This window comes from Arvicanthis niloticus, chromosome 13, assembly GCF_011762505.2.
Source record: "Arvicanthis niloticus isolate mArvNil1 chromosome 13, mArvNil1.pat.X, whole genome shotgun sequence".
NCBI lineage: Eukaryota > Metazoa > Chordata > Mammalia > Rodentia > Muridae > Arvicanthis > Arvicanthis niloticus.
The window spans coordinates 6,412,118-6,437,515 of record NC_047670.1 but is presented as its reverse complement, the minus strand read 5'-3'; the positions used below and the strand labels follow the sequence as shown (position 1 = coordinate 6,437,515).

General features: G+C 44.0%; 1 protein-coding gene across 1 annotated transcript; it reads right to left on the bottom strand.

Moving 5' to 3' along the window:
* Positions 1-7,556: 7,556 nt before the first annotated feature.
* Positions 7,557-25,091, bottom strand: Impa1 (inositol monophosphatase 1). The gene is made up of 9 exons (XM_034517233.2): positions 24,946-25,091; positions 22,525-22,590; positions 21,916-22,049; positions 19,705-19,809; positions 19,073-19,118; positions 17,922-18,030; positions 16,220-16,328; positions 10,066-10,217; positions 7,557-8,839 (listed from the first exon to the last, which is right to left on the bottom strand). The coding sequence occupies exons 2-9, from the start codon at positions 22,585-22,587 to the stop codon at positions 8,724-8,726; spliced, it is 834 nt and encodes a 277-aa protein (XP_034373124.1). The 5' UTR covers positions 22,588-22,590; positions 24,946-25,091; the 3' UTR covers positions 7,557-8,723.
* Positions 25,092-25,398: the final 307 nt, after the last annotated feature.

Genomic DNA, 25,398 nt, shown 5'->3' with positions numbered 1-25,398 from the left:
CTAAATGTTGTCGGGGTCCGTAGTGTTTCTGGGAGAAGGACGATTTGGAATTCCAGGCAAACTTCAGTTTGATGGCTGCTTAAAGTTTCTGATCTCAGATCTTAGTATGAGTGGCATAAGAGGAGCCATTAGAGGCTGAAGCTCTTCCTTCCTGGCCAACAAATACTGATAGGTTTAGTATTTTCCAAGAACTGTGCTTAGATGAAAAGAATGCAAATGAGCCACTGGGATGGTGTAAGCAGGCACAAATCAGAGACAATTAGAATCATGGCAGCGCAGTGAGCATTATACTAGGGCTTCCTCCCTCCCTCCCTCCCTCCCTCCCTCCCTCCCTTCCTCCCTCCCTCCCTCCCTTCTGAGACAGGGTTTTCTATAGCTCAAGGTGGTCCCGCACTTGCTACATACATATATGGTAAAGGATGACCTTGAATCTTTGCTCCTCCTGCCTCTGCCTCCTCACAGCTGGGATTACACACATACACACCATGTTTGACTGTTCTTTCTGCTTCTGGGGATTGAACCCTGGGCCTTGTGTGGGCTCAGCACATACTGTACCGCGGATCTCACTACTAGCCAAGTACTACGTTATGAACGAAGCTAGGTAAGGCATCCTAGAGGAAGTCACAGGTAAGCTAAGATGGGCAGATGTACGCAGAAGTTAGACATGGGGAAATCAGTTGAATCTGAGTTCATGTGGGACTCACAATGAAAAGTGAGGGTTAGAATTAACAAAATAAAAATAAGCCCCAACACAGCTTACAAGAGAAAAATAGAGTATGCTGCTAAAGCTTAAAATCATCCAGCCCACCTCTGTCTGGTGTAGGTACCATCCGCAATGGCCTTACAGTCCAGGTTAGTAAGTTTAGACTGTATTTTAGGAGAATGTGGGACTTCACCTATCCTCATGAGAAAGTTCTCATTCATGTATAATGAGAAAACAGGAGACAGTTCAGAAAGGCGGAAGGAGGGGCACTTCCCCTGCTTTTAGAAGAGCCACAGCCCCCCCCCGCCCCCCCCAACCCTCCCCCCCCCCCAGTGAGCCCCAGGCACAGCACATCCTGCCTGTCCTAACTACAGCTAGTGTGGCTCAGCAAGCTGCAGCCATCTGGAGGTGTGGGACCTGAGGGTGCCTGGATGTTGTGAGACTATAGAAATGATGATGGTTGTTACTACAGTGTAGGATTCCTTGTATTCCCCGCCGCAGTCTTCCAGGAAGCTAGCTACCTTAAGTGGTAGCGAGTGGTGCATTAGCGCCCTCTGCTGTATACTTCTGGGGCTGCCATAAGCGGCCCAAGAAAAGAAAGCAAACCGTGTAAACAGTTCCTAAGTGGGTCAATTACTTAAGAGGGATATTAAAATAGATTATTGAGAAAAGCATTCTCAAACACGACAACAAATGACAAGTGTTGAATTTTGTATATGCTTATGGAAAATTTACTACCTTAAAAACTGAATAAGCTCTGGGTAAGGGGATGTGAACGCAATTCAGAAAGATTTCCCCTGTGTTATTTACTTGTTTTGTTTTGCTTTGTTTTGTATTTGTTTTATTTTATTGTACAGGGATGAAGGATGAAACCCAGTGCTTCACCTTTGCTGGCACGCATACTGCCAGCACTATACCCACCAGCACCTCTGGCTTGAATACTGTATTAATGTCAAAGGTTGGCTTGTTACTATTTGAATGAGATTTAAAACAGTTCGGAAATAAGCATGCTGGAACAATACCATGATTCTCTGTGAGTTGTTCGCCATCTAGTGTTCATTTTTGGAACTTAAGTTAATTAGATTTCTCTTCCCCAAGCAAAGGGCTGACCCAGCGACATTTCTACAGGAAGGTTCCAAAGGGCACCACAAAACTCTTGGTTTGTGGAGGAGGGCGAGTCCGGGGTGGTACATAATCTAGCTACTTGTAAGAAATCAGTTGTTTCTGAGAAACAAAATGTTTATCTTAGCTAGCTGGCAGCATTATTTGGAAAAATGAAAATACAGATGGTCCAGACCATTCTGGCCTAGAAAATCAGATTCACTGGCTCGGACCTCATCATGTTCAAAGCTCTCATGATCCTCAGAGGTGTAGCCAGGGTTCTCCTCAGGTGCTCATGGCTTGGCTGGGCTGTCTGCGCAGGGAAATTCTGCTGATGGAAAAGCATCTGCTTCCATGGAGATCACAGCCTCCCTTAGAATTACTGTTTGTTGTGACTGTTGTCATTTATTGAGATGGGTCCTGCTCTGGTGGCCTTGGCTGGGTGGGTATTCATTATTTATCCTAGCCTGGCCTCAAACTCATGGCAATTCTTCTACCTCTCAAATGTTGGGGTTACAAGTGGACACCACCAGCAGTCCTGGCATTTTCTGAGTAATAAGTAGGCTGACCGTGCAGCGCTCTGCATGATGCATGATACAACGTGCAAGCCTTTAGAGACAAGCTTTCTCCAGGAAGCCCAAGCTAGCCTAGATTACTCTAGCCTAGAATATAAGCAAAGAGTAGGCTTGAACCCAGGACACTCTTGCTTCAATAAACATTATTAATAACACTATCAGTGAAAATACTTTGAAAGGCTTCTGGACTTGAAACTCCCTGGGCCCCTGGCTGTTTTTTTTTTTTTTTTTTTTCCCACACCCACTATCTGCAGTGAAACCACAGGCAAGATGCAGATTTCATTCAGAAAGACCCACACTGAGAAGAGCTTCATACTCAGTGTTGAACATCCAGATACTATAGGAAATGTAAAGACAAGATCCGAGATAAGGAAGGGACTCCTCCTTGTCATATCAGCTGATAAGCTGCTGGGAGAAGCTGTACTTTGTCTGACTACAGCATCCCATCTTTATCGAGGGTTGAGACTTCATGGTGTTCTTGAGGAAGAATGTACCACAGTGTCCTTAAATACTCCAAGGAGCGTGAAAATGGCCAAATTAGCTCCCTCCCAGTGAGTGTGACGTTAGAGCTTCTATGGGCAGCCACTTTGCCAGACATTGAAGCAAATTTATTATCTGACTTACTGTTTCAACACACTGGAAAACAAGTACTTGTGTGTGAATTAATAAAAAGGGGCTGAAAAGATTTGAAAAGGTAAAGTACGTAAGACAAGCGGACATGTATGTAACAGTGGAAGTAGAGCCTCTTAAAGCCACTGTGACGGTTTCTATACGCTCAGCCCAGGGAGTGGCAAGATTAGAAGCTGTGGCCCTGTTGGAGTGGGTGTGTCACCGTGGGTGTGTCACCGTGGGTGTGTCACTGTGGGTGTGGGTTATGAGTCTCTCATCCTGGCTGCCTCAAAGTTTTCAGCCTTCAGATGATGATGTAGAACTCTCGGCTCATCCTGTACCATGCCTGCCTGAATGTTGCCATGTTCCATTGTGATGATGATGGACTGAACCTCTGAACCTGTAAGCAAGCTCCAGTTAAATGTTGTCCTTATAAGAGTTGCCTTAGTCATGGTGTCTGCTCACAGCAGTAAAACACTAAGACAATGTTGTTCCCCCTAAACCAGTAGTTCTCAACCTATGTATGGACTGTGACCCCTTTATGGGAGATGAAAGAACTTTTTACAGGAGTCATCTAAGACCACTAGAAAACACAAATATTTATGTAATGATTCCTAACAGTAGCAAAATTACAATTTTATGAAGTAACAACAAAATTAATTTTTAAAATTTCATTTTGAAGACAGAGTTTCTCTGTGTAGCCCTGGCTGTCCTAGAACTCACCCTATAGACTAGGCTAGCCTTGAACTCAGAGATATCCCTGCCCCTCCCTTCCCAAAGTTGGGTTTAAAGGTGTGTGCCAACAAAAATAATTTTATGGTTGGGGTCACCAGAAAATGAGGGACCGTACTAAAGACTGCAGCATCAGGAAGGTTGAGAACCACTGTTAAACAGACTGACTGGTGAGACTGAATGCTCAGACCCAAGCCAAGACGATGGCTGCCACTTCTGAGAAGCAGTTTTTTCCACTTTGTTGGTAGTGTGAGCTAAGTCTTCTGATGTTGCCCCTACCAGCCCAGAAATTGACATGCCCCTGCCTGGGTGCTCTATGTGCTAGGATCACACCCAAGTATGTGACCCAGTGAGTTTGTGACTTAGCTGCATTCAGTCATTCCTAATCTTCCAATTCCTGTGCAAATTATATTTATCCTACCTGGGTCTGCTGTTCAATGACTTCTTGCAGACAGATGCACTACCTACCAGTGGGAAATACAGGCACAGCCTGCGTGCTAGGGTAGTGCCCAGAAGAAAAAGAACCACTGTGGTGTACAGGTGTCTTTACAGTCATGAAAGACTGGTTTGGACAGCCGGAATGATGTGTGGCTGTCAAGTTTGATGAGAATTTCCATGGACTTGTGCTATGAGACACCTGCCAAGGACAGCTGGAAAGTAGACTTTGAAAAAGTAAAGATTGAATAAACTGGTTCCAGTCTCAAAGTGGGGAGAACATATAGCCTAGCATGAAACTGAGAAAACCCAGCAGTTTGGCAAAAAAGGAACAACTAAAACAGAGGACTGAAGGGGCATCCAGGAGGGAACTGGCTGTGCACCCAGGTGACCTTTCACCTGGTCAAGACTCAAGAGTCCATAGTAAGGGTGTGGTCAAATTGACAGACACCCATGACTCCCTTGGGTGGAAACAAGAAGACTGAGGGTGCACCCTTGGGGTGGTATCATGCCATCCTAAGAAAGGGGAAAAGGAAACAGAGAAGTGGACAGTAAACTTTCAAGGTGACTCTAAAAACAAGGGGCAGAATGCAGATCACTCTAAAAGCAGCAGTAATTTTCCTTCTTTAAATTAGGTAATCACTGGTGATTTCAGGAAGGGCATGCCTTTGAGAAGCAGTGGCTGAGCCAGGCTCGGAATCATGACGTTTTTTCTGTGTAACTATCACTGCCACACATCCCCCACCCGCTCCCCTGCTCTGCTCTTTTTTCAGTGCTGTACTCACAACGGACTCTTCTACCCCTTTTAAAGCCATTCTTGACTCTCAAGACTGTTTTATATGTAAAGCAACTTTCGCCATGCAGGGTGGATATTTGAGATGTGTGTGTGTGTGTGTGTGTGTGTGTGTGTGTGTGTGTGTGTGTGTGTGTGTGTGTTATGTACCAAGGACTGGAGGCTGGGCCCTGGGACAGCCAGTCTCCTAACTGGATACTTCCTGAAGGACCGACCTATGCTGCCTTCCAGGTGACTTTTGGAGTTTGCCAGTTCTGGGCTTCAGTTTTAGCTATTCTGGGGTTGGGGTGTTATTTTCATGTCATTTCTTGAGTGAATGACTGTACCAAGTAGGTTATGGTTGCTCGTTAAGGACGTAATTGCTTACATTTGCAAATGCACTGTCCTGTGTGTGAGCTTTATACAGACCGTTTCCAACGTACAGGCACCTGCAGACTTCATGAGCGTCTCCTTCTTTATTCTTTTCTGAAACCAGTGGTCCTCCTGTCTGCATCTCCTGCGTGCCGGGGTATAGTGCCATTGATGCCCTGCCTTCTGAAATTGTGATGTTTTCATGATAAAGTTATTAATGTAGTTCAGTTTGTCCATCTTTCTTGAGGTGAAGTGAATGTGCACGACTGACCAAGTTTTTTGACCCAAGTGATAAAAACCCACTATCTTTCAGAAACTTTTACTTCTTAAAATAACATGGGGGAGGGGTTCCACAAGTCATGGTACACGTTTAGACCAGTGGACAACATCCAGCAGTCAGGGTTCCCCTTCTACCTTGTAAACCCCTGGGATCAAACTTGCGTGGTCTTGGGCCAACACCACTGCTTTAATTCTGGCACCGTGTCATAGCTGTGAACAGTCAGATGCTAACTTGGCCTTCTGTTTTCTGATGGTTTCAGCTACTTAGGGCTCTCTGTGACCCTGTGTTAATTGTTCATTTCTAGCTTTACTTTTATAGTTAGAAAGCTGACTGACTCCCAAAGGCCCATGTGGTAAAGGGCTGGCCCAACCACTGTGGTAGTACACGCCCACACTGCAAGCAGTGCAGACGCAGATATTGGAAGACTGTGATGTCTAGGCCAGCCTGAACTACATAGCAAAAACATGACCAAAACAACAACAACAACAAAACCCCTAAATAATCAAAAAGGCTTTAGGGTGATAGTTTGGGGAGAGTCCTTAAGCCATCCCCTCAAGGGCAACTGTGGTACCCTTCCCCCTTCTTCCAGACCATGAGTAAGTGCTATCATCAGAACAGATAAGGCAGCCATGATGCACAGTCTTGGACAGGACAAAGCCACAGGGCCAAGCAATCAGACTGTAACTTCAAGGTGAACCAAAGCAACCCTTTTCTTATTAATCACCTCAGACAAACCATCAACGGGACAGAAAGCCAGTCTCTCCCTCCTCTAAATACCATCAGGATTTTGATCAGGAGGGTATTGTAACTAGATACCATCTGGAAGAATTCACATCTGAACAATACCAAGGGTTCCAAAGCGTGAGCAGACATTACATTTATAAGATCTTCAAGTTGGTGGTATAGCTTGGTGGGAAAGCCTGCTCCAAGCCTCATAACCGTCAGCTTCAGTTGCCCTGACAGCCACAGGCACACTGATGTGTGCATGCACTTGACCCTACACACGTACAGATGTAACTGTCTTCTCATTAACACTTCAGAGCTGTTCTGTGCCTAGTTCTTACACAGCTTCCTGTATCCAACCACTCTTTATGTTCACAGGTGACACGTGCTCAGAGCTATCCTGCACAGTGCTGCTTACACACGGGCATCAACCTTGCCTCCAGAGATGATATAGTTTTAGTGGTTCTTCTGCTGATTCCTTTGCATTTTCTAATCACAAGAACATGAATTGGACTTAGTCCCACAACCAATGGCTTGCACTTAGGGTTACAGATCTCCTCACCTCACACGCAGCCTTAAGCTGCGTCACAAAAACATTAACATATTTCCAAAACAAAGGATCATCAATGGGAGACCAGAGAAAGAACCCTCTGAAAATGACAGCAGGAGAAGGTAAATGCTGGGATACAGTAAATTGAGCGTAAGAGATTCTGTTACAGAAAAAAAGGTTTTCTAATTATTTTGGGTTAATTTACTTTTTGATCATCTTGTTTCCATGTCTAAGTAATGTTTAGCCAGATATTCAATTGCACTTAGAATAAAAAGATACAAACAGTTAGACATAGGGAAAGTATTAAGTGTTTATGTATATTGGGAAAATCTATATGCAAAAAGTGAAAATACACAACCAATATTAGTTTCAAGTATCTGTAACTAAACTCAAAACTCCTAAAAAGAGCTGAGACTATTAACTTTGACAAAATATCATTAATTGCACATTTAATTCAAAATGTATGCATGGGCAGGAGTGTAGCTGGGCAGCACAGTGCTTAAGCTAACACGTATGTGACCCTGTGCTCAGTCCTCATACCACATGACCTGCTTGTCATAGCCCATGGCCATCTCTGCATCTCAGAACTTAAGGCAGTCAGGCAGGACCATCAGAAGTTCAAGTTCATTCTCAGCTATTCAATAATTCTGAGGCCAGCCTAGTGTATACAAATAAACACAATGAAATAAGATGTTATTCATAAGTCTTAATTAAAATAAATTTAATTGCAAAGCCAACCTGTCTTGTAATAAAATTTACATGGTACGTGATGTTTTAAATGCATGTAATTAACAGCATAAATACAGTAATTACAGTGCCCAAATTAGAGTATTATATAGATTTAATATATTAAATCACCCAAAACCAAGATAACTGCCTTTAAACTTACAAAAACACTTCATTTTATCAAATGCAAGGTTCAAACATACTAAGAACAAAAAGTCTGTTCATGGCAACAGTCAAGGCTAGACAATAAGTTAATCATTTAAAAAGGAACAGGACCCATTACATTTTCTTGAGTTTGAGAAGCCCAAGACCTTACTGAGTATCTAGAGACAGCAGTGATGGAAAGAAATCAAAAAGTGCACCGTTAACGCCACAATACATATCAGCAGAGCCAACACCAGAGTATGGATCTGAATGCAAATACTGCATTTTATAAAACATTATACTGCACTAACTACACCAGGTACACGGGAGACATCTGTGAATGTTTCTCTCTAGTCCGGGGATTTAAGCAGAACCTACAACATACAGTAGTAGCATACTAACTGCAGAATGCCCACGAGAAGCAGCCTTCTCGAGCAGTGAGGTCCTGTGAAATGGCACAGCAATATGAAATATAAGAAGGAGCTTCCAAACAGGACCAACAGTAGAATCTTACCACGACACACTGCGCGCACTCACTGCGAGGTGTCGACTTGAGGCTGCCCATGTCTGACAGGTACTGTGCCAGGTGCTATAGTACAGTGATTAATGAAACACAGAGGCCCTCTGCACAGGGACAGCCTTACAGACATAATCAAATATGGCTTTTGAAACAAAGAGAAAACCGCTTACAAACAGAGAACTTTCTAACTGAGAACTGTGCATTAAACAGTATATGAAGTTGAAGGTGAGCATACGGACTGGGGACTATTCAATGGCTACTTCATTAAGTATCCTTCCTGTATATTTTCCCCAAAATACTAATACATGCAAATTTTCTTTCAATAATCAAATATTTCATCTAATTTTGAGTATATTATCTGTAAAAAAAAGTTCCCATTTTAAAATCAGGACCTCAAAGTTAAATTTAAATCAGTGACATCATACAACTTAAACATTTCAGGGACAGCATGAATGACAGAGCTAGACACTGTTCTGTGTGACTAACTTTCGTCGTCTCTTTGTAAAGGTATTATCTCAATTTCTTTGGCTATTCTTTCGGCTAATGCTAGATTATTTGCAGCAATTATTCTCCGAGACATCAGATCGAATGGTTCACCTGAAATCAAATCAAATATGGAAAAGGTTATACATGAACAAAAACAATTACGAGAAAAGATAGCACACAGCTCCATCCTCTGACAATGCTAATATTTTAATATGCTCAAATTTTCTTTAAAAAAAATGCATCACCCTATATCATCTCCTCAGCCTCAAGGATGGCAGCTTCTAGGCATCTTTTCTGAGTAAATACCAGCGCAAGGGATTCACCACTGACACTCGGGTCCTCTCTCTGCTTCCCATGGGCACGCTTCCTCTGTGTCTGTCTCTGTCTGACAGGCACCTCAGCCCACACTGTCACATGTGTGAGGACAGGCACACTCACACCCACGCACTGTCACATGTGTAAGGACAGGCACACTCAGCCCACACTGTCACATGTGTGAGGACAGGCACACTCAGCCCACACACTGTTACATGTGAGGTCTGAAGACAGGCACACTCACACCCACGCACTGTCATATGTGTGAGGTCTGAGGACAGGCACACTCACCCCACACACTGTCACATGTGTGAGGTCTGAAGACAGGCAGACTCACACCCATGCACTGTCACATGTGTGAGGTCTGAGGTCAGGCACACTCACACCCATGCACTGTCACATGTGTGAGGTCTGAGGACAGGCAGACTCACACCCATGCACTGTCACATGTGTGAGGTCTGAGGTCAGGCACACTCACACCTATGCACTGTCACATGTGTGAGGTCTGAGGACAGGCAGACTCACACCCACACACTGTCACATGTGTGAGGTCTGACAGGCACAGTCACACCCACACACTATCACATTGCTTTCTTCCCACTTCCTGTTTCAGCATGCTATATCTCATGGTCACTGTTGAACTCTTTGAATCCAGGCTTATTCTCCTCAATTTCACCTTCTGCTCAGAGTTAATATTTAACTGAGCCAGGCAGTAAAATAGGTGGAAAGACAGAGCCCACTGTCCACTATCACTATGGTTCTGCCAAAGTTCACAGTCCAAGCCTCAAATGAGGCGCAGACCTCTCCAGGGCCCTTGGGAGCTCTTGCAGTTCACAGAGAAGAGTTGCAATCGCTCCTCACTACGTATTCCCACTAGCGACACCACTGTTTCCGTCTGCTAATATCTGATTTTACAGAGACTCATATAGCTTTATTTTTCTATTAGGACATGTACAGCCATTTTTAAAAGTACCTACACAGCAAGGAAAGTCTCACATGCATTAGGGGTGCCATGACTTCACCTGTTACATCCAACAGCACGCCGCCTGCTTCAGTGACAATGACGCCAGCTCCGGCCATGTCCCAGCAGTGAATCCCCATTTCGTAATAGGCATCTGCTCCTCCAGTTGCCACAAGGCACATATTAACAGCAGCTGTTCCAACACTCCGGATTCTGACATGACAAACAACATGGAGGAATAAAACAACTCTCAAAAAAAGTATTTCTCCCTCTATAAGGTCGTTTCATTTCCAACTGAGCACCAACTGAGACTGCCTGCCTTCATCTGGAGAATAACCAAGGATAAACCTGTTCTCTAATTTTAAAATAAAGTATATAATGTTTAATGATCAGGGCTGGTTAAGAGCACTTGCTGCTCTTGCAAGGGTATGATAGGTCACATGATACGGTCCCAGGGGATCTGATGCCCTCTTCAAGCTTCTGCAGATGCTGTACTTATGTGGTGTGCACATATGTGCAAGAAAGCATTCATATACATAAAATATAAATACATTTTTAAAATATCTATCATTATATACTATGTAAATCATGAATTTTTCACAAAGCAATCATTTAATAAGAAACATTATAATAAAGACTTTAAGAGAAATTAAATAAAACACACCAAAGCAAGTTAAATGTGGTTACATACTCCTGTAACCACAGTACTTGAGACATGGAAGCACAAGGATGGTAGGTTCAAGGCCAGTCTAGAGTACACTGCATCATTGTTGTCTCAAACAAGAACAACAACAACAAGAACAACAACAAAACAACAGCAACAACAAAAACCCGGTTCTTGTGCCTGGACCCCAGAACTTCAGTGTCTTTGTTTTACATAGACAGTACTGTGTGAGTAGTCTCCAGGGTGTATAAAACTACGTTACTTACTGGTCAGTGGTTGGAAAGCCCCATGCTTGAAGCCACACAGTCTGCTTGGGTTCTGCATAAACATTTGGTCTTTAATTTTTAAAAATGTCATTGCTTTCTACAATTAATAGGAGCTTTAAAATGATCAAAAATGTCAAGTGCATAACAAAAATAAAAGACTCTAAAGCCATCCCAGAGGACGTGGCAGAGTGAGGACAGTCAAGCCGTGGAGAGCCACACGGATGTTAGTCTCAGCAATTGGAGGCCAGAGCAGGAGGCTCATGCATTCAAGACAATACAGAGAAACCATGGGCACTCGTGTTGAATGTGGTTATGTTAACCCCACACTTGAAAGGCCAGTCAAGAGGACCAAGAGCTGGGCAGAATTAGACCTTGCCTCAAAATCAAACACATGGCAGCAACTACAACAAAAAGGAGCCAAGGGGCAGGAGAACATAATGTCTGTAAGTTACTTTCAAATGATGTACTCAAATTTCCTTTAAAATTTGTATTTATTTGTTTACTTGTCTTTTTATTGTTGTTTCTGAAACAAGGTTTCACTAAATGCTCCAGACTGGGCTAGAGCTTTCTGCCTTCCTATTTCAGCCCCTCTAATGCTGAAGCTACAGTGGGTACCGCTGTACCTGCTCTAAACTCCTTCAGTAATAAATATTTAAACCTCTAGTAATAAGGCAGAGATCCATTCCCTCAAAATATATTTTTGAAAATTATAAAAAATTAATGAATTGTATGTTTTTTCCCTGTATCTAAAAAACAAAGACTGGACAACATCTTTCACAAAGCCAACTTAAAAAAGCAGCTGACACTGGTCAGCTTCAAAGGGTACCCCTCTTTCCCCCAAAAGGGCAAACACACTGATGCCAAAACTAAGCATAGGACCAGCTTTGTATTGGTATATTTTCCCCTGCAAGTTGTGAGGCGCTAAAGAGGGAGGAGTAAGGAGAGGAAGAGGAGAAGGAAGAGGAGTAAGCATAGGCCCAGCTTTCTAGCGGTATATTTCCCCCGCAAGTTGTGAGGCGCTAAAGTGGGAGGAGTAAGGAGAGGAAGAGGAGAAGGAAGAGGAGGAGCTGGGGAAGCAGAGATGTGGACGCCGTGGAGGACTATGAATGGATGGAGAGCAGTCCCGGGTAACAACTTATATCCAGGCTAGTTAACTGTAAAACACCTCCAGTTGTGTGGGCATCTTGTTAATTTGAGCATTACCAAACTTATAAAGCCTTTGGTTAATCTTTAAGCATTAGAGTCTCATTTCTACCGGGTACCGCATGGATGGTGCTATGGTCTGGGTGGGTGGCAGGGCCTGTTTTTAGGTGCCACTGTTTTAAGTATCTCCTGCAACACAGCTTAACAGCTCAACCTGGACTACAACAGGAACTCTGGTGGTTAGACAAAAGCCAACATTCCTCAGGAACTTGTAAAATTAGTTCCCATCTGCCGAAAGGAGTCAGTTCCCTTACCTCTGACAGAAGAGGTGTGCGGCTCCACTGACCCATACCTGTGGCTATGTCTATCAGAGCCTGGGCCAGTTTCAGGATCCCTCAGACTCCACTAAAGTACTTGTTAGATATACATTTCAAAGCCTTCACACCAGATTCCTGGTCTCCCCCCCCCCCGCCCCCACGGCCTCCACTATTCACCCTCCTCCTCTGTATTCTCACTCTGTGCCCTCACCACTGCCCCACCACTACCCTGCTATCTTCCTGCTCCCACTAAGATCTGTTCTCCATGTCTCCTATCTCACTGTTGACCCTGGCTTCCCAGCCCTGGCCACACTCCATCTACTTCTTTTTCTGTCTGGACTCCTCCAACGCCCTTGGCTGTTCTTTCTCTCATATCAACAACGGAAACCTTCACTATACAATAGAGATCATGTCAGCACTTCCTTTACTCACCCCACCCCCAGCCCTACATACCACCTTTGATTGGAAGTGTGTTTTACTACCTATATTTTTGCTTCATATCAAATGTAATGAAGAACTAGCAAGAACAGTCCATCTAATTACACATGACAAGTTTTAGCTTCTGAAGAAAGGTGCAGTGAGCAGGACAGTAATGCTTAAAATCCCAGAATTCAGCAGGCTCAGGCACAACTGTAGATCTGACAATATCCTGGGCTACACAGTAAGACCCTGCCTGAAAGGAAGCAAACTGAAACCAAAACCCAAGAAGGTCTGTCTCCCTGTTTCTTCTGTGAGATACAGGACATGGAGACTGAGAGCTCAAGTTCTAGAAAGAATGTACTGAGACTGCTCACAAGTGAGTTCTTGTGCTCTGCTGCTCAGAATACTTCAGTCATCTCCACAGGGAAACTTCTGCTGCCCTCTGGGGAACATCCAGAGCTCTCTCTTAGGCAGGGGTTCGCCGTCAGTAAGATCTTGTTCTTCTAGAAACAAACCCTTAAGGATTAGACAAAACACTACTCTGCTAGCAAGCCATGACAGCAGGGACCCAGACTCTGAACTGGATCTTCATCTGATCCTTCTGGGGTCCAAGTGTGCCCGAGAGCAACGAGAGCTGGCACTGCATTAAAAGATCTGGGTCTGTTTTCTGGTTAGCCTGGCTCCTGCTTTCTCCAAACGTTCACGTTGAGGAAAGTGAAGGGCGCCTTACCGTAGACCACAATGCTTACGAATGACATTAGTAAAAAGGGTCATGTTTATCATAAACCTGTTCTTTACTAGGCCTGTTCTATTTGAATTTATACAAAACTATAGACTTAACAAAAACATTATGAGACTGCATGTGATTATTTTGTAACTTGGGTATGCAGTTCTCAAGTATGAACCGAGAAGGTTCAATCTCAGAACGTTGGACACCTCTGCATTAATTCTCCCAAATTATGCAACTGGTTCATCATTACTGACTTTGTCTTGTGCCTGCTGTCTCACGGTGTTCTGTGTGAGCAATTCTGAAATCTCGGTGACAGCTCAAACCACTGTCTGAGTACAACAGCACTTAGGCTTGGGAACATTTTCTTCTTTCAACCACTGGGGGGAAAAAAAAACCACTATTTTTTCCTTCAGCTAAGAGCAAAATAAAAGGCTGAAGTATAAACTGCTTGAAGCTGTTTTACAGCCATTTTACTGGCCATGGTTAAATTTCAAACTTTATATAGCCAACTGCAACAGCAATGTGTAAGAAGCACCTTGTTCTTGCCTCAAGGACAGCACTCCCTGGGCCTCAAGTGCTCCACGTTCCGGGAGGTTCAGCGGCTAGGTGACAGAACCTCTCGTTCACCTCACTCACTACTGCGTATATGCACAATCATAGTTTGTACCACAGTCAAATATTCTTGGAATGTCTTAACTCTTAAAAGGGAAGTTAAATATTAAAGGATGAGAATGATCTGGAAGCCAGGGCTCTGGTTGTATCTCCATCAGAGATCATCTCCTGGAGCCACTCCACGTGTCTGAACCTCTGACACAGCCTACATTAGACGATCCTTGGAACATTATCAAACTCTATCCCTGATGATAATTTGCAAGAGAAAAAAAGGTAGCGACAATTGGCAATAAGAGAAAATCATGAAATTCTATTGTTATTTATGAGCTCTCACTGTGTAACCCAGGCTGTCCAAACCTCCAGCCGTTCCTGCCTCAGCTTGCTCAGTACTGGGATGACAGACAAGTGTTCCAGAGCCTGGCTTCCTCGTGGCTTCGTGTTCATTTGAGACGGTTCTTCTTGTGAAGTCAGGTTGTCTTTGAACTATTCTCTACAATCCTCTTGTTCAGCCTCCTACAGGCCAAGGTTACAAGGTTACAGGTACGCTCTACCATGCCTTGCTTCAGTGGCTTTTTAAAGGATTACTGTTACTAAAACAACTATAATAAAGGTCAGAAAATGCTACTTGTGTAACCAATACCTGCATTACACTTAGGAACATCAAATTGCTAGCTTTCCAAAAACCTTTAGGATATGTACTTGCTTCAAAAACAAAACTTTTTCAGCTAGGGTCTTACCATGTTTTCCAGACTAAACCCTAACTTCTGGAATCAAGCAATCCTCCTGCCTCAGCATCCTAAAGAAGCTAGTACTAACACGGTCCACCAGTCCCAGCTCTCACTTCTGGTGCATCTACGCATGTGTCCTGTCATTACTGAAGGACTCTGAGGCTGGAGAGCAGTGTTGCAGGTGTAAAATATATAACACTAGCAGTCAACAGGCTAAGGCAGGAGAATCTCAAGTTCCAGGCCAGCCTATGCCACAGTGACATCCTATCTCCACAAAAACAAAGAAAAGAAAAAGAAAAAAAATATATATGTTGGGAGCCGCAGTGAGCGTGTCAGCATTCGCCATTACAAGATGGCGCGGGCATCCTGTCCTCCCACTAGTAAACAACTGACTGTGCAGGTGCAAAAGGCAGAAAGCGCGCCAAAGTCACTGCCCATCCCGGGGTGTAATATGGGGTGATAAGTGAACAGCCAATCAGAAGTGCACACGCCACTCTAGGATACATATAGCAGTGCCTTTCCCGGGCTTTGGGTCTTTCCGCTTCTGCTTATACGAATAAAGCCTCGCTGTGGTAACCACCCGAACACTGCCTCACGGTCTCTCTTCCACGGGTGAAGGGGACATGGGAGGTGCGCGGAACAAATATATATATATATATATATATATATATATATATATATATATATGTATTAATATTATTCAGAACACTATAGAAAGATTTAATGAAAGAAATCTGCCAAATTATAAGCATTTATAAACACAAAAATTCAAAAATAAAGAACTCATGAAATAAACAGTAACTACAGATAATACAGATAGAAATCATCGCACAAGATTATTGTACTGTGATACAGAACAGCAGTATCAAAATACTAATAATTTGTCTATTAAGAAATCTTTATAAATTGACTTATAAATTGATACTGTATTCAATGTTTTATACAAGAGACATACTTAAAATAAAACTAACAAGGTTAGGAATTGTGGTACACACCTCTAAGCCTTCCACTGAGGAGGCTGAGGCAGGGGGACACTGAGGCATGGGGGAGGCAACACAGCAGTTCTGTGAACCTGAGGCCCTCCTGAGATACACAGCACAACCCTGCTGTAATAATCAAAAACAAAATTCATCTCAAACCAAGATTCCCATGGTCACCTCTAGCCTACACACACACACACACACACACACACACACCACCACCACCACCACCACCACCACCACCACCACCACCACCACCACCACACATACTCCTCCTCCCCCCACAGGAAAAATAAAAATTAATTCCTTTAAAGTTAAATTCTCTGGAAGTTTGGATGGGAATGAGAAGGCTTACCCATGGACAGGAATGGAGCAAAGCTTCTCCATGTTGGAGAGGATAATCCGTAAGGTCTCTGGCTTTCTGGATGAGCCCAACTCGGTCACCAAGAGTGATTTGGTAATGTCTGAAAAAAGAAGCTATTTCAAATAAACTGCTAGCTCTCACTAAGCAAAACTCTAGAACAGCAAATCTGACACAATTCAGAATGAAATGGGACATTTAAATCCTTTTTCCTAGTTTATCTAACTTTTTTCCAAGCTTCAGGTGTTAAAACACTTATAAAAGAGGTGTGGTGTTTGACACAAGTCTGCAATTAAAACATAATAATAAATTATTTTGAAAAAAATAAACAATAAAAGGAAATGAACAAAAACTATGCCCTCAAATGAAGCCTTTAATAGAAAGGTTAGGGCTGGGCAAAGTGCTGTGCATCTTGAATCTATGTACTCAGGAGACAGAGGCAGGGGGATCTCTTAGTTCAAGGCCACGCTGGTCTACATAGCTAGTTCCAGGAAAGAGCTACAGTGAGACCTTGATTAAAAACAAAACCAGAGAGAAACAATGGAAGGAAGGAAGTGAGGAAAGAAGGGAGGGAGGAAGAGAGGGAAGGAGGCAGGGAGGTAAAGAAGAAGAGAGGGAGGGATGGAGGGAGGGAAGGAAGGAAAGAGAGAGGGAGGGAGGGAAGGAGGGAGGAAGAAAGGTTGATTGGTAGGTTGGCTAGTTTATGAAAGTCTGCAAAGATTCCAAAATCAAGACTGTTTGCAAGTTTAAAGTTCTTATTACACTGAAAGGATCTTAAGGTACAAACTTGAAAATATGATAAAAAGGTGACTCAAAAGCCAATCAACTATCATACTGAAACAATTCATTGTGTTTGTATGTATGTATGTATACACGTATGCACACACACACATATACTTACACACGTAAACTAGTTTCATACAGACAAGATTCAAGTTCACAGACTCAACTCCTCACTCCTCTCAGATGGCACCCCGATGCCCCACCCAAAGAAACCTTTTATCTTTTATCTTTACTGAATATGGAGACTTCCCCTCCATTATCTACCGAGGCCACAGAGTTTAACAATAATTTATACAGCATCAATACTATATCTGTAACTAACCTAGAGACGGAGAAAGCAAGGGTATGTGGGCAGGTTATATGCAATACATCATTTTATATAAGGGACTTGACCCTCAAATAGAGACTGAAAAACCACTGTGTATCCTTCTTAAAGATTCTCAGGTGGTTTTGTTTGTTAGGAGTGTAGATTGCCCGAACTTGCTTTACCCAGGCTGGCCTCAAACTCCTGATCCTTCCACGTCCACCTTCTGATTGTTGGGATTCCAGGAAGATGCCACCATGTTCAACTGATCTCAGCTTTAATATGCATTATGATTCACTGACCAATAATGGGGTGAGTGACATCACATCAAATCAAGAAATCCTAACAAGTATGAGACGGTGTTACTAAACCGTGAGCTCTCAGAACAGAAGCCCTGATGCCCACAGCCACACCCACTGGGGTGCACATGCTCAGTGACTTCTGTTTTTCTGCCCCAACTACCATGCTAAAGACTGGGGTCAGAAGGGGAAAGGAAGAAATCATACAATCTCCAGTTAGCTAATACTTGCTAACACAAAGGTCACTACAGAAATATGGAGAACACAAGCACCCTTCGCGGAGGGTGCCAGCACTGGAAGACAAACCCACCTTCCTGCTTTGAGACCTGAAGCTTCTGACCGTTACAGAAGGCGCCTTTCCCTTTCCTGCCAGTGTACATCTTGTCTTCCACACAGCTGTACACAACTCCAAACTCCATCTGCACAGGGAAGCAAGGCGCTTTTAGCAAACCTGGGTATTTTCCCATTAACTGCTATCATTTTGTGAATAAAGCAGCAAGAAAATCTAGTACATTAATAAAATATATTCCAACAGCTGAACTGTGGGGAAGCATTGCCTAGTCAGTCATCAGAGCTCCAACCTTAACTCCCACTCAAGTCTAGATACAGAGCATGCTGTCCCTCTCCTAGCTCAGACAGGAATTTTTGTGTTTTCTATAATGAACACTGTCTTCTCCTGTGTCAAGATTCCTGCACATTCATTTGCACAAAGATCCTTCTCTTCTGGTAGCTTCTCGTTGCCTGAGTGCAGCAAACTAAGGATTCAAAGGCAGAGAGCACTCGACTGCTCAGGCTGACGACCTTAAAGGCTTACGTAGGATCAGGTGGTGTGCCAAGTGACCAGGACAGCCTGTGACCAAGAGTTCATACATAGTGGCTTAGGTCTCAAATGCCTGTGTGTTGCTAGGGATTCAACTGAGAGGTTTGTATATGCTGGGCAAGCACGCTACCACTTAGCCTTGGGCTGTTATTTCAGACCTTCCTTAAGTGTTGTGTTCCTGCTGATGAAACACGGTGCTTAGGCTCCTCAAATACAGCAGCCTCGTAGCCCAACAGCAGGGTACGGACCAAAGGGCCCACAGTGGCTACAGCTCTCACTCTGCTGGCGTTCGTATACGTACGTATTCACTCACTCATGTGCCCAAACCGCATTTCCAGCCATCCATCGTCCCCTGGCGCATGAAGCCAGGCTTAGAAATGTCCCACTTCATCTGAGGCACTGTAAAGCCACATTAACTCGTGACACTGTGTGTGTCAGGAGTATGATGGCCATCTGCCTCCGTCCCTCTGTTCACGTTCTCTTTCCAACACTGGCTTCTCGGGAGACGAGCCTCATCTGCTGGGAATGTGTGTGAACACGGCCCCAGTCTTGTAGCTCATGTTTACAGGTGGCACAAACCAAAGATGAAAGATTTAGCTTTTCTCAGAAAAGGAAAGCAAAACCATACATTTAAGACATACCTCTTTATTTACAACGAAGCCAATCGAAACAGCTACAAAGGGAAACCTTAAAAAAAAAGAGACAAAACCCACAAATTAAACAAGACAATTTAATTTCAACAAGTATGTATACAATTGTTTTCAAATAATTCTCATAACCCCTGAAGTAAGATGGAATATGGATGGGAGGAAGGGGCATGGTCAACACATGCACGCACGCACGCACGCACGCACGTGGTGGCTCTACAGACATTAGCTAAGCTCCTTAACATTGGTCACAGTTGAAAAAAAAAAAAGATTCCTTTCATTTTCCTCATCAGCAGTTAAACAGAGAAAAAACTGTCTCTATTCTGATGTGAAACTTGGGGCTGGATGACAGAAAGATTTTAAACTGTGAGCCACAGTGATTTTTATGGCTTCCAGTTTGCACACAGACCTTCTCACACACGAGAAAATCGGAATTTTTTTTTAAAAGTTCAGCAAAATAGGTTTAAACATAACTGAAATAAGCTTAAATACTAGACTGAAAATAAGCTTAAGTATTTAACGTGGAGTTCTTATTCTAATAAAAATGCACCATTTTTTTACACCATGTATCTCGAGCAGAAAAATCACACCGTGAACACACAGCAGAATTACAGTAACATGCATACCGGTGCACAAAGTTAGTCGTCCCATCAATGGGGTCAATGATCCACGTGGGCTGCTCTGTGAAGACGGTCTTTTCCCCAGCTGCCACAGATTCTTCACCAATGAAACTGGAAGCAAGAAACACAAACTCCTAGCATCTAAACTGGATTCAGTGCTTTAAGTTTCAAGGGTCTGATATGAAGCACAAGCCAAGTCCACACTACTGTTCTATTATATTGTTGCTCTATTAGAAAGAAAGAAAGAAAGAAAGAAAGAAAGAGAGAGAGAGAGAGAGAGAGAAAGAAAGAGAGAGAGAAAGAGGGAGCAGATGAAGGAGGGAGTAGATGAGGGAGGGAGAGAGATGATAATAATAATAAACACGAAGAAGCCCTGTCTTCCCTGAGCAAAGGCGTGTGAAACAGTACAGAGTCCTAAATTCTAAATGCAACGTTGGCATAAATCCAGGGAAAAACACACACTTCTGAAAAGGTCACCCTTAGAATGAGAAATTAAGAAAACACAGCGATCGTAAAAGCAAGAGCACAGGAGCGTGTGGCAGCGCGTGCCATAATCCCAGCACGCAGGAGGTACAGGAGGCGAGAGTCAGGGGTTCCTGGATAGCCTATGCAAGAGCTGCCTTAAAACCAAACCGAAAGAAATACTAAAAGACCACATATTCTCTAGATCCTAGCAAGATGCAGAGCTCAGACATCACTTCCTTGAGTGTGACCTGACTTCTAATCCAAAGAATACAGCAGGGCTGAGTTGTACGGCTTCGTTACTGGCCTGGGAATTTCAAATGTTCACACTGTTTCTCCCTCCGATCCTAGAAGAGCTTCCAAGTAGCTCTGAGAACCGCCAGCAGACAGCCCGCAGGGGCGGGGACTGCCAGCAGACAGCCCGCAGGGGCGGGGACTGCCAGCAGACAGCCCGCAGGGGCGGGGACTGCCAGCAGCAAGCACAGATGTAAAGGGTCCCTCAGTCCTACTGGGGCCTTGGTGACCCACTGATGGAAACTCTCAAGAGACCACAGCCAGGGCCATGCTGCCAAGCTACTCCCTACCCTGGCCAAACTGTGAAGCACTATGTCTGTCATTTAGAAGACTTTAGAGAAGCGACACATAACAGAGAACAGTCGGTAAGTCAATGAGAACGTAAAGCGCCTCCCGAAATGACTGTGTGCAACTGTTAAGTCGATTTGATAAATGGTGAATGAGTTCACTGTTTTTTTTTTCTCCTCTTCTCTTTTTTCTATTTTTTATCCCTTGACATTCAACTGTTTTAATACATATTTGTCCTCTTTTTCCCTTTTCTCTTATTTCTAAGCCTTTTTATTGGAAGGAAGTATGTTCAGTCACAACTTTAAATATTTTTCCAGTGACTAAAAGACTGACAACGGCCAATGTCACAAGGAGGAAGACCTAACAGCACTGTAACATAAAACCTTCAGAGGATGGCTTTTAATTTCTTAGAGTTCTGAGGACTTGCACCTGCAAACAGTGCCACTGCTGACCTTGTTTCTGGCCTGCTGTTTCCTGAGATGGTCTCACTGTGAGCCCTGGCTGGCTACACCTTCCCATGCCTCTTACCTCCTTCTCCTGAGTGCTAGAATTAGGGACATCTGCCATCTTTGCTGGCTGACAACAATGTTTTTGGTAAATTTGGGTCTGATTTAGAGATTTCTATGGAACTTCCTAATCTGGCATTTCTCTCACATATACGGAACTTTGTAATGCAGGGAGTTTAACCGAACTTTCCAGATGTGCCTAAGGCAGCAGACAATTGCTTGCACCGTGCACACATTCCTCCCGTCAAAGATCCCCTCTCCTGACCCTAGAACCACAGGACAGGCAGTCAAACTAACTCACGGCCCTGCGGCTCCTGCTCAGGATTTGGAATCTTAACCAGTGAGGTAAAAATATATAAAAGATTAGTCAGAAACCAAAGTCAAAACCAAAACCACACCCACACCCATATCCCCACACCCACCCACCCACACCCACACCCACACCCACCCACACCCCCACACACACACACACACACCCACACACCATCCAAAGCACCGGCCCAGACATCGCCACAGGGGTCTTCCTCCCATCACTCTGGCCTGAACAGCCCCATACCCTCAAACTCAGCTTCTTTTCAAGTCAAAGTCACCTACTACAACTCTGTATCTAGAAATATCTGCCTCATGCATAGACAATCTTATCACTATAAAGTGGCAGAAGAGATACCTGTGACACGGGTACTTTTCCTTTATAGAAGACATGAGCATTTTTTCAACTTTCTGGTCAGTAACTGTAACCAAGTCGGCTGGAGAACTTTTAATCATGACATTCATCTCATTTTTTAGAGCTTCACGAATCATCTAAAAAGAAGTTTTGGGTAAGCAAGTAAAAAAAGATGTAAGTAATTTAAAACCAAACAAGGACATAAATCACAAAAATAACTTCAAGCATTCAACCAGTCTTAACATGTTCTTAAACGTTTTCTTTCAGAACTGTCTATGAAACAAGACACTTAAGAGTTAGGACCTTCTGGGTAAAATAATATGTAATTTCATATCTTATTTTAGATTCATGACTATTCTTGCAAAAGCTTAACTCTACAAAGTGAAAAATCCAGCTAGAGATGCCATGCAGTGTCCGTAATGATTAACATCAACACAGGCCTAGGCTCCACCCGCAGGCCACACACACACCTGTACACACTCTCTCTCTCTCTCTCTCTCTCTCTCTCTCTCTCTCTCTCTCTCTCTCAATCAATCTTCACACGCTCTATTGAACAAGACTGTGCTGTAACATCTACACGCCACACACTGTGGCGCCCAGTGTTGTTCATACCTCTCCAGCTTGTCTTGCGAGGGTCACTGCATAATCCATGCACTCCTGCCAAGGGTCTGCCATTATCTAGACAGTCAACACAGATCAGCAAGAGCAGTTACCAACTGTGCAGGCAGTCACTTACACAAGCATTTCAATTAGCAACACTCTGATTTTGATTCACCCCTTCCCTGGTTTATAGCTCAATTTTCCCCCACACATAGTCCCAGTAAAAATCATTTTGAAATATTACACATTTCACCTCGTAGTAAAACCTTTGTGTTACTGTTGCTGTTTTGAGTCAGTGTTTCATAGTCCAGGCTGGTCTCAGAGCTAAGGATGACCGTGCGCTCCTCATCTCCTGCCTGTACATCCCAAGGACTGGGGCACAGGCCAGAGCTATTATACTAACAGAAGTATTATCAAACCAAACAATGTTCTATGAAGTTGTCGCCCCAAGTGTCCACACAGTATCACATTCTGGGGTGTAGCTATCCACATCATATTGTGGGGGGCGGTGGGGACCCCTGAAGCTTAGGTAGAGGAGGGCAAGGCAGTCTAAAGGTCAGGTGTGGGAGTGGCTGGGGAACGAGAACACAGGGAAGGCTGGAATAAAAACACTTGTAAAGACAAAGGGACAGAGGCTGGCTGTGTTAACTCAACTCCAGGGAGCTGAGTGCTTCACAGATGGAATTTTTTAAAAAAATAATAAGGCAAAGGTGAAGAATTTAAGGTTCACAGATTAGAAATACTTTGCCTCACATTATATGGACATTTTACAGAATGTATGCTCAATTCTGATTTGAAAGTTCTCTGCTTTCCCTCAGAGCATTCTGAGAGAAGAAAACTCTAGGTCTAAAAATGCAATTATAAAAGCAAAGGTGCCATTTACCTTCTGGACTTCAGGGACAGGAAGCGTAACCATGTGACTTGCCAACTTTTGGCTTCTAGAGACTCACCACAGACTTGACTATGCACTAACGTGAACTTAGACACTCACCACAGGCTTGACCATGCACTAACGTGAACTCCTAGCACATGGAAGCTGTCATGCCCAGAAAGCGTGGCTGCCTTTACAAAGCCATGCTTTGCCTACTTCCCAGCTGAGGACAAGTTACATACTGTGCTTCCTCCTTAAGAGCATCTGAAATCTCTACTCTGTGGCACAGGAGAGAAGCACAGGGGACATAGAGCAGATGGACCAGCTGCTGCTGGTTACTGCTTCACTTCCCTTTTTATTTGATATAAGGTTGGCTTCGAGCTCTTGACCACCCTGGCCTCAGTCTTCAGAATGCTGGCTGGGACATATGCCATCATGCCTAAACACCTGTTCCTGTGATACAAGCATTCAGGCAAGCATATACCTTCTGAGTTATAGAATAAACTCCTCCGAGCACTTTAAGAATGGTTTCCAAACATGATCATTTGTGTTCTTACTGCATCCTTCTGATCTGTCACAACTGGACATTCTCGGGCTGGGCTTGCTTCCTCACCAGAAACTGCTCCAGCCACTTCACCTTGTGACAACATGCACAGAACACCTCTCCACTCCCCATGACTTTTTCCAAAGCTATCCATTGAATCTTCAACCCAACATACATCAACCAATAGGCACTTGCAGAAAAACTGTTGTTCCTATGCAGTATTTGGTCATTTGTGTGCATGCTACATCTTCTCAATCCGTTCTAATAGTCCTTGAGGAAAGGAGGCTGATAAATGAAAACTCTGAGGTACCCTAAAATGTCGAGGTCCAGGAGAGGGAAGAGATAAGGGAAGTCAATTAGGTAACGGTTCTCTGGGATTTGTTCTTTTTTGTGGGTAGGGTGGGGGCCAAGAATGCTGGAAAAAAAAAAAAAAGCCTATGCCTTGACATCCAAATATAGCGCTAGCTCTGGATCTCAGAGGCACTTTTCAGCTTTGTTGCTGGTAGTTTACAAACTGCGCCTCAAGTCTTGGTCCTATTCCTAGCTGGTATAAATAAATGGCTCAATAAACTCTTTCATTTCAGAGACCTTTGCTTCAAGTCTTGTTTTCACGGGGGTCATATTCTATCACCCTTTACTTTGCGAACAAAGGCATGCAGACTTAAAACTGCTTCTAGCCTGCACAGCCAAGCCACCCGCGCCATTTGTCCCAGCTTCTGACATCACCGGACCTGGTCCTGTTCATCCCTAACCCTGTAAATTCCTGAGCCAGGGGACTTGCCGTGTAGAGCCCTGAGGGCTTGGGCAGAGTCGGGCTCGTTCTGCGACAAAGAACCTCAGAAGACCGCTTGGCGAACCCGCTCGGCTGTTTCCGGAGCACTACGGAGAGCACTGCCGGGAGGAGCGCCCGGCAGCCACCCCGGCCCAACATGGGGAGAGCTTGTCTGCAGCCCGTCAGAAACCCACGCCTCGGCCACGGAATAAAGCTGCGAGGAACGCAGTGACAGAACCGACTCACCTTGCGCGAGCTCACGGCGACCGATGCTCAACCGCCGGCGTCCGAGGACTCGGTTCTTCTGCTCTTCCGGAGGTAACGGGGATTGCTCCGACAGGAAGTCCCGCCCCATTAAAACCTAAGAGCAGCGACAGGATGCCTCGAAACCCCGCCTTCAGCCTTCGTCTTCGCTCTGCCTGGAGCTGGTAGCCAGGCGGAACTTGCCTTTGGTCCGGTTAAGTTTGTGTTCTGGCATTTTCCTGCGTATGCTTTCTTCTTTAAGAATCCCCTCTCTGTTTTGCAAATCTCCACTTCTGTCTTTACTATTTCATATTTTCTCATTTCCCTTTCTCCCATTGTGCTCTTCGGTCACAGATAAATTGGAGTTGTGACTGCCATTGTGCGTCTCTCATTTGTTAAATCCGTAAGGCTAAAGGAGACTTTTATTTTTATTTTTTGATAATCGTCAGCACCAAC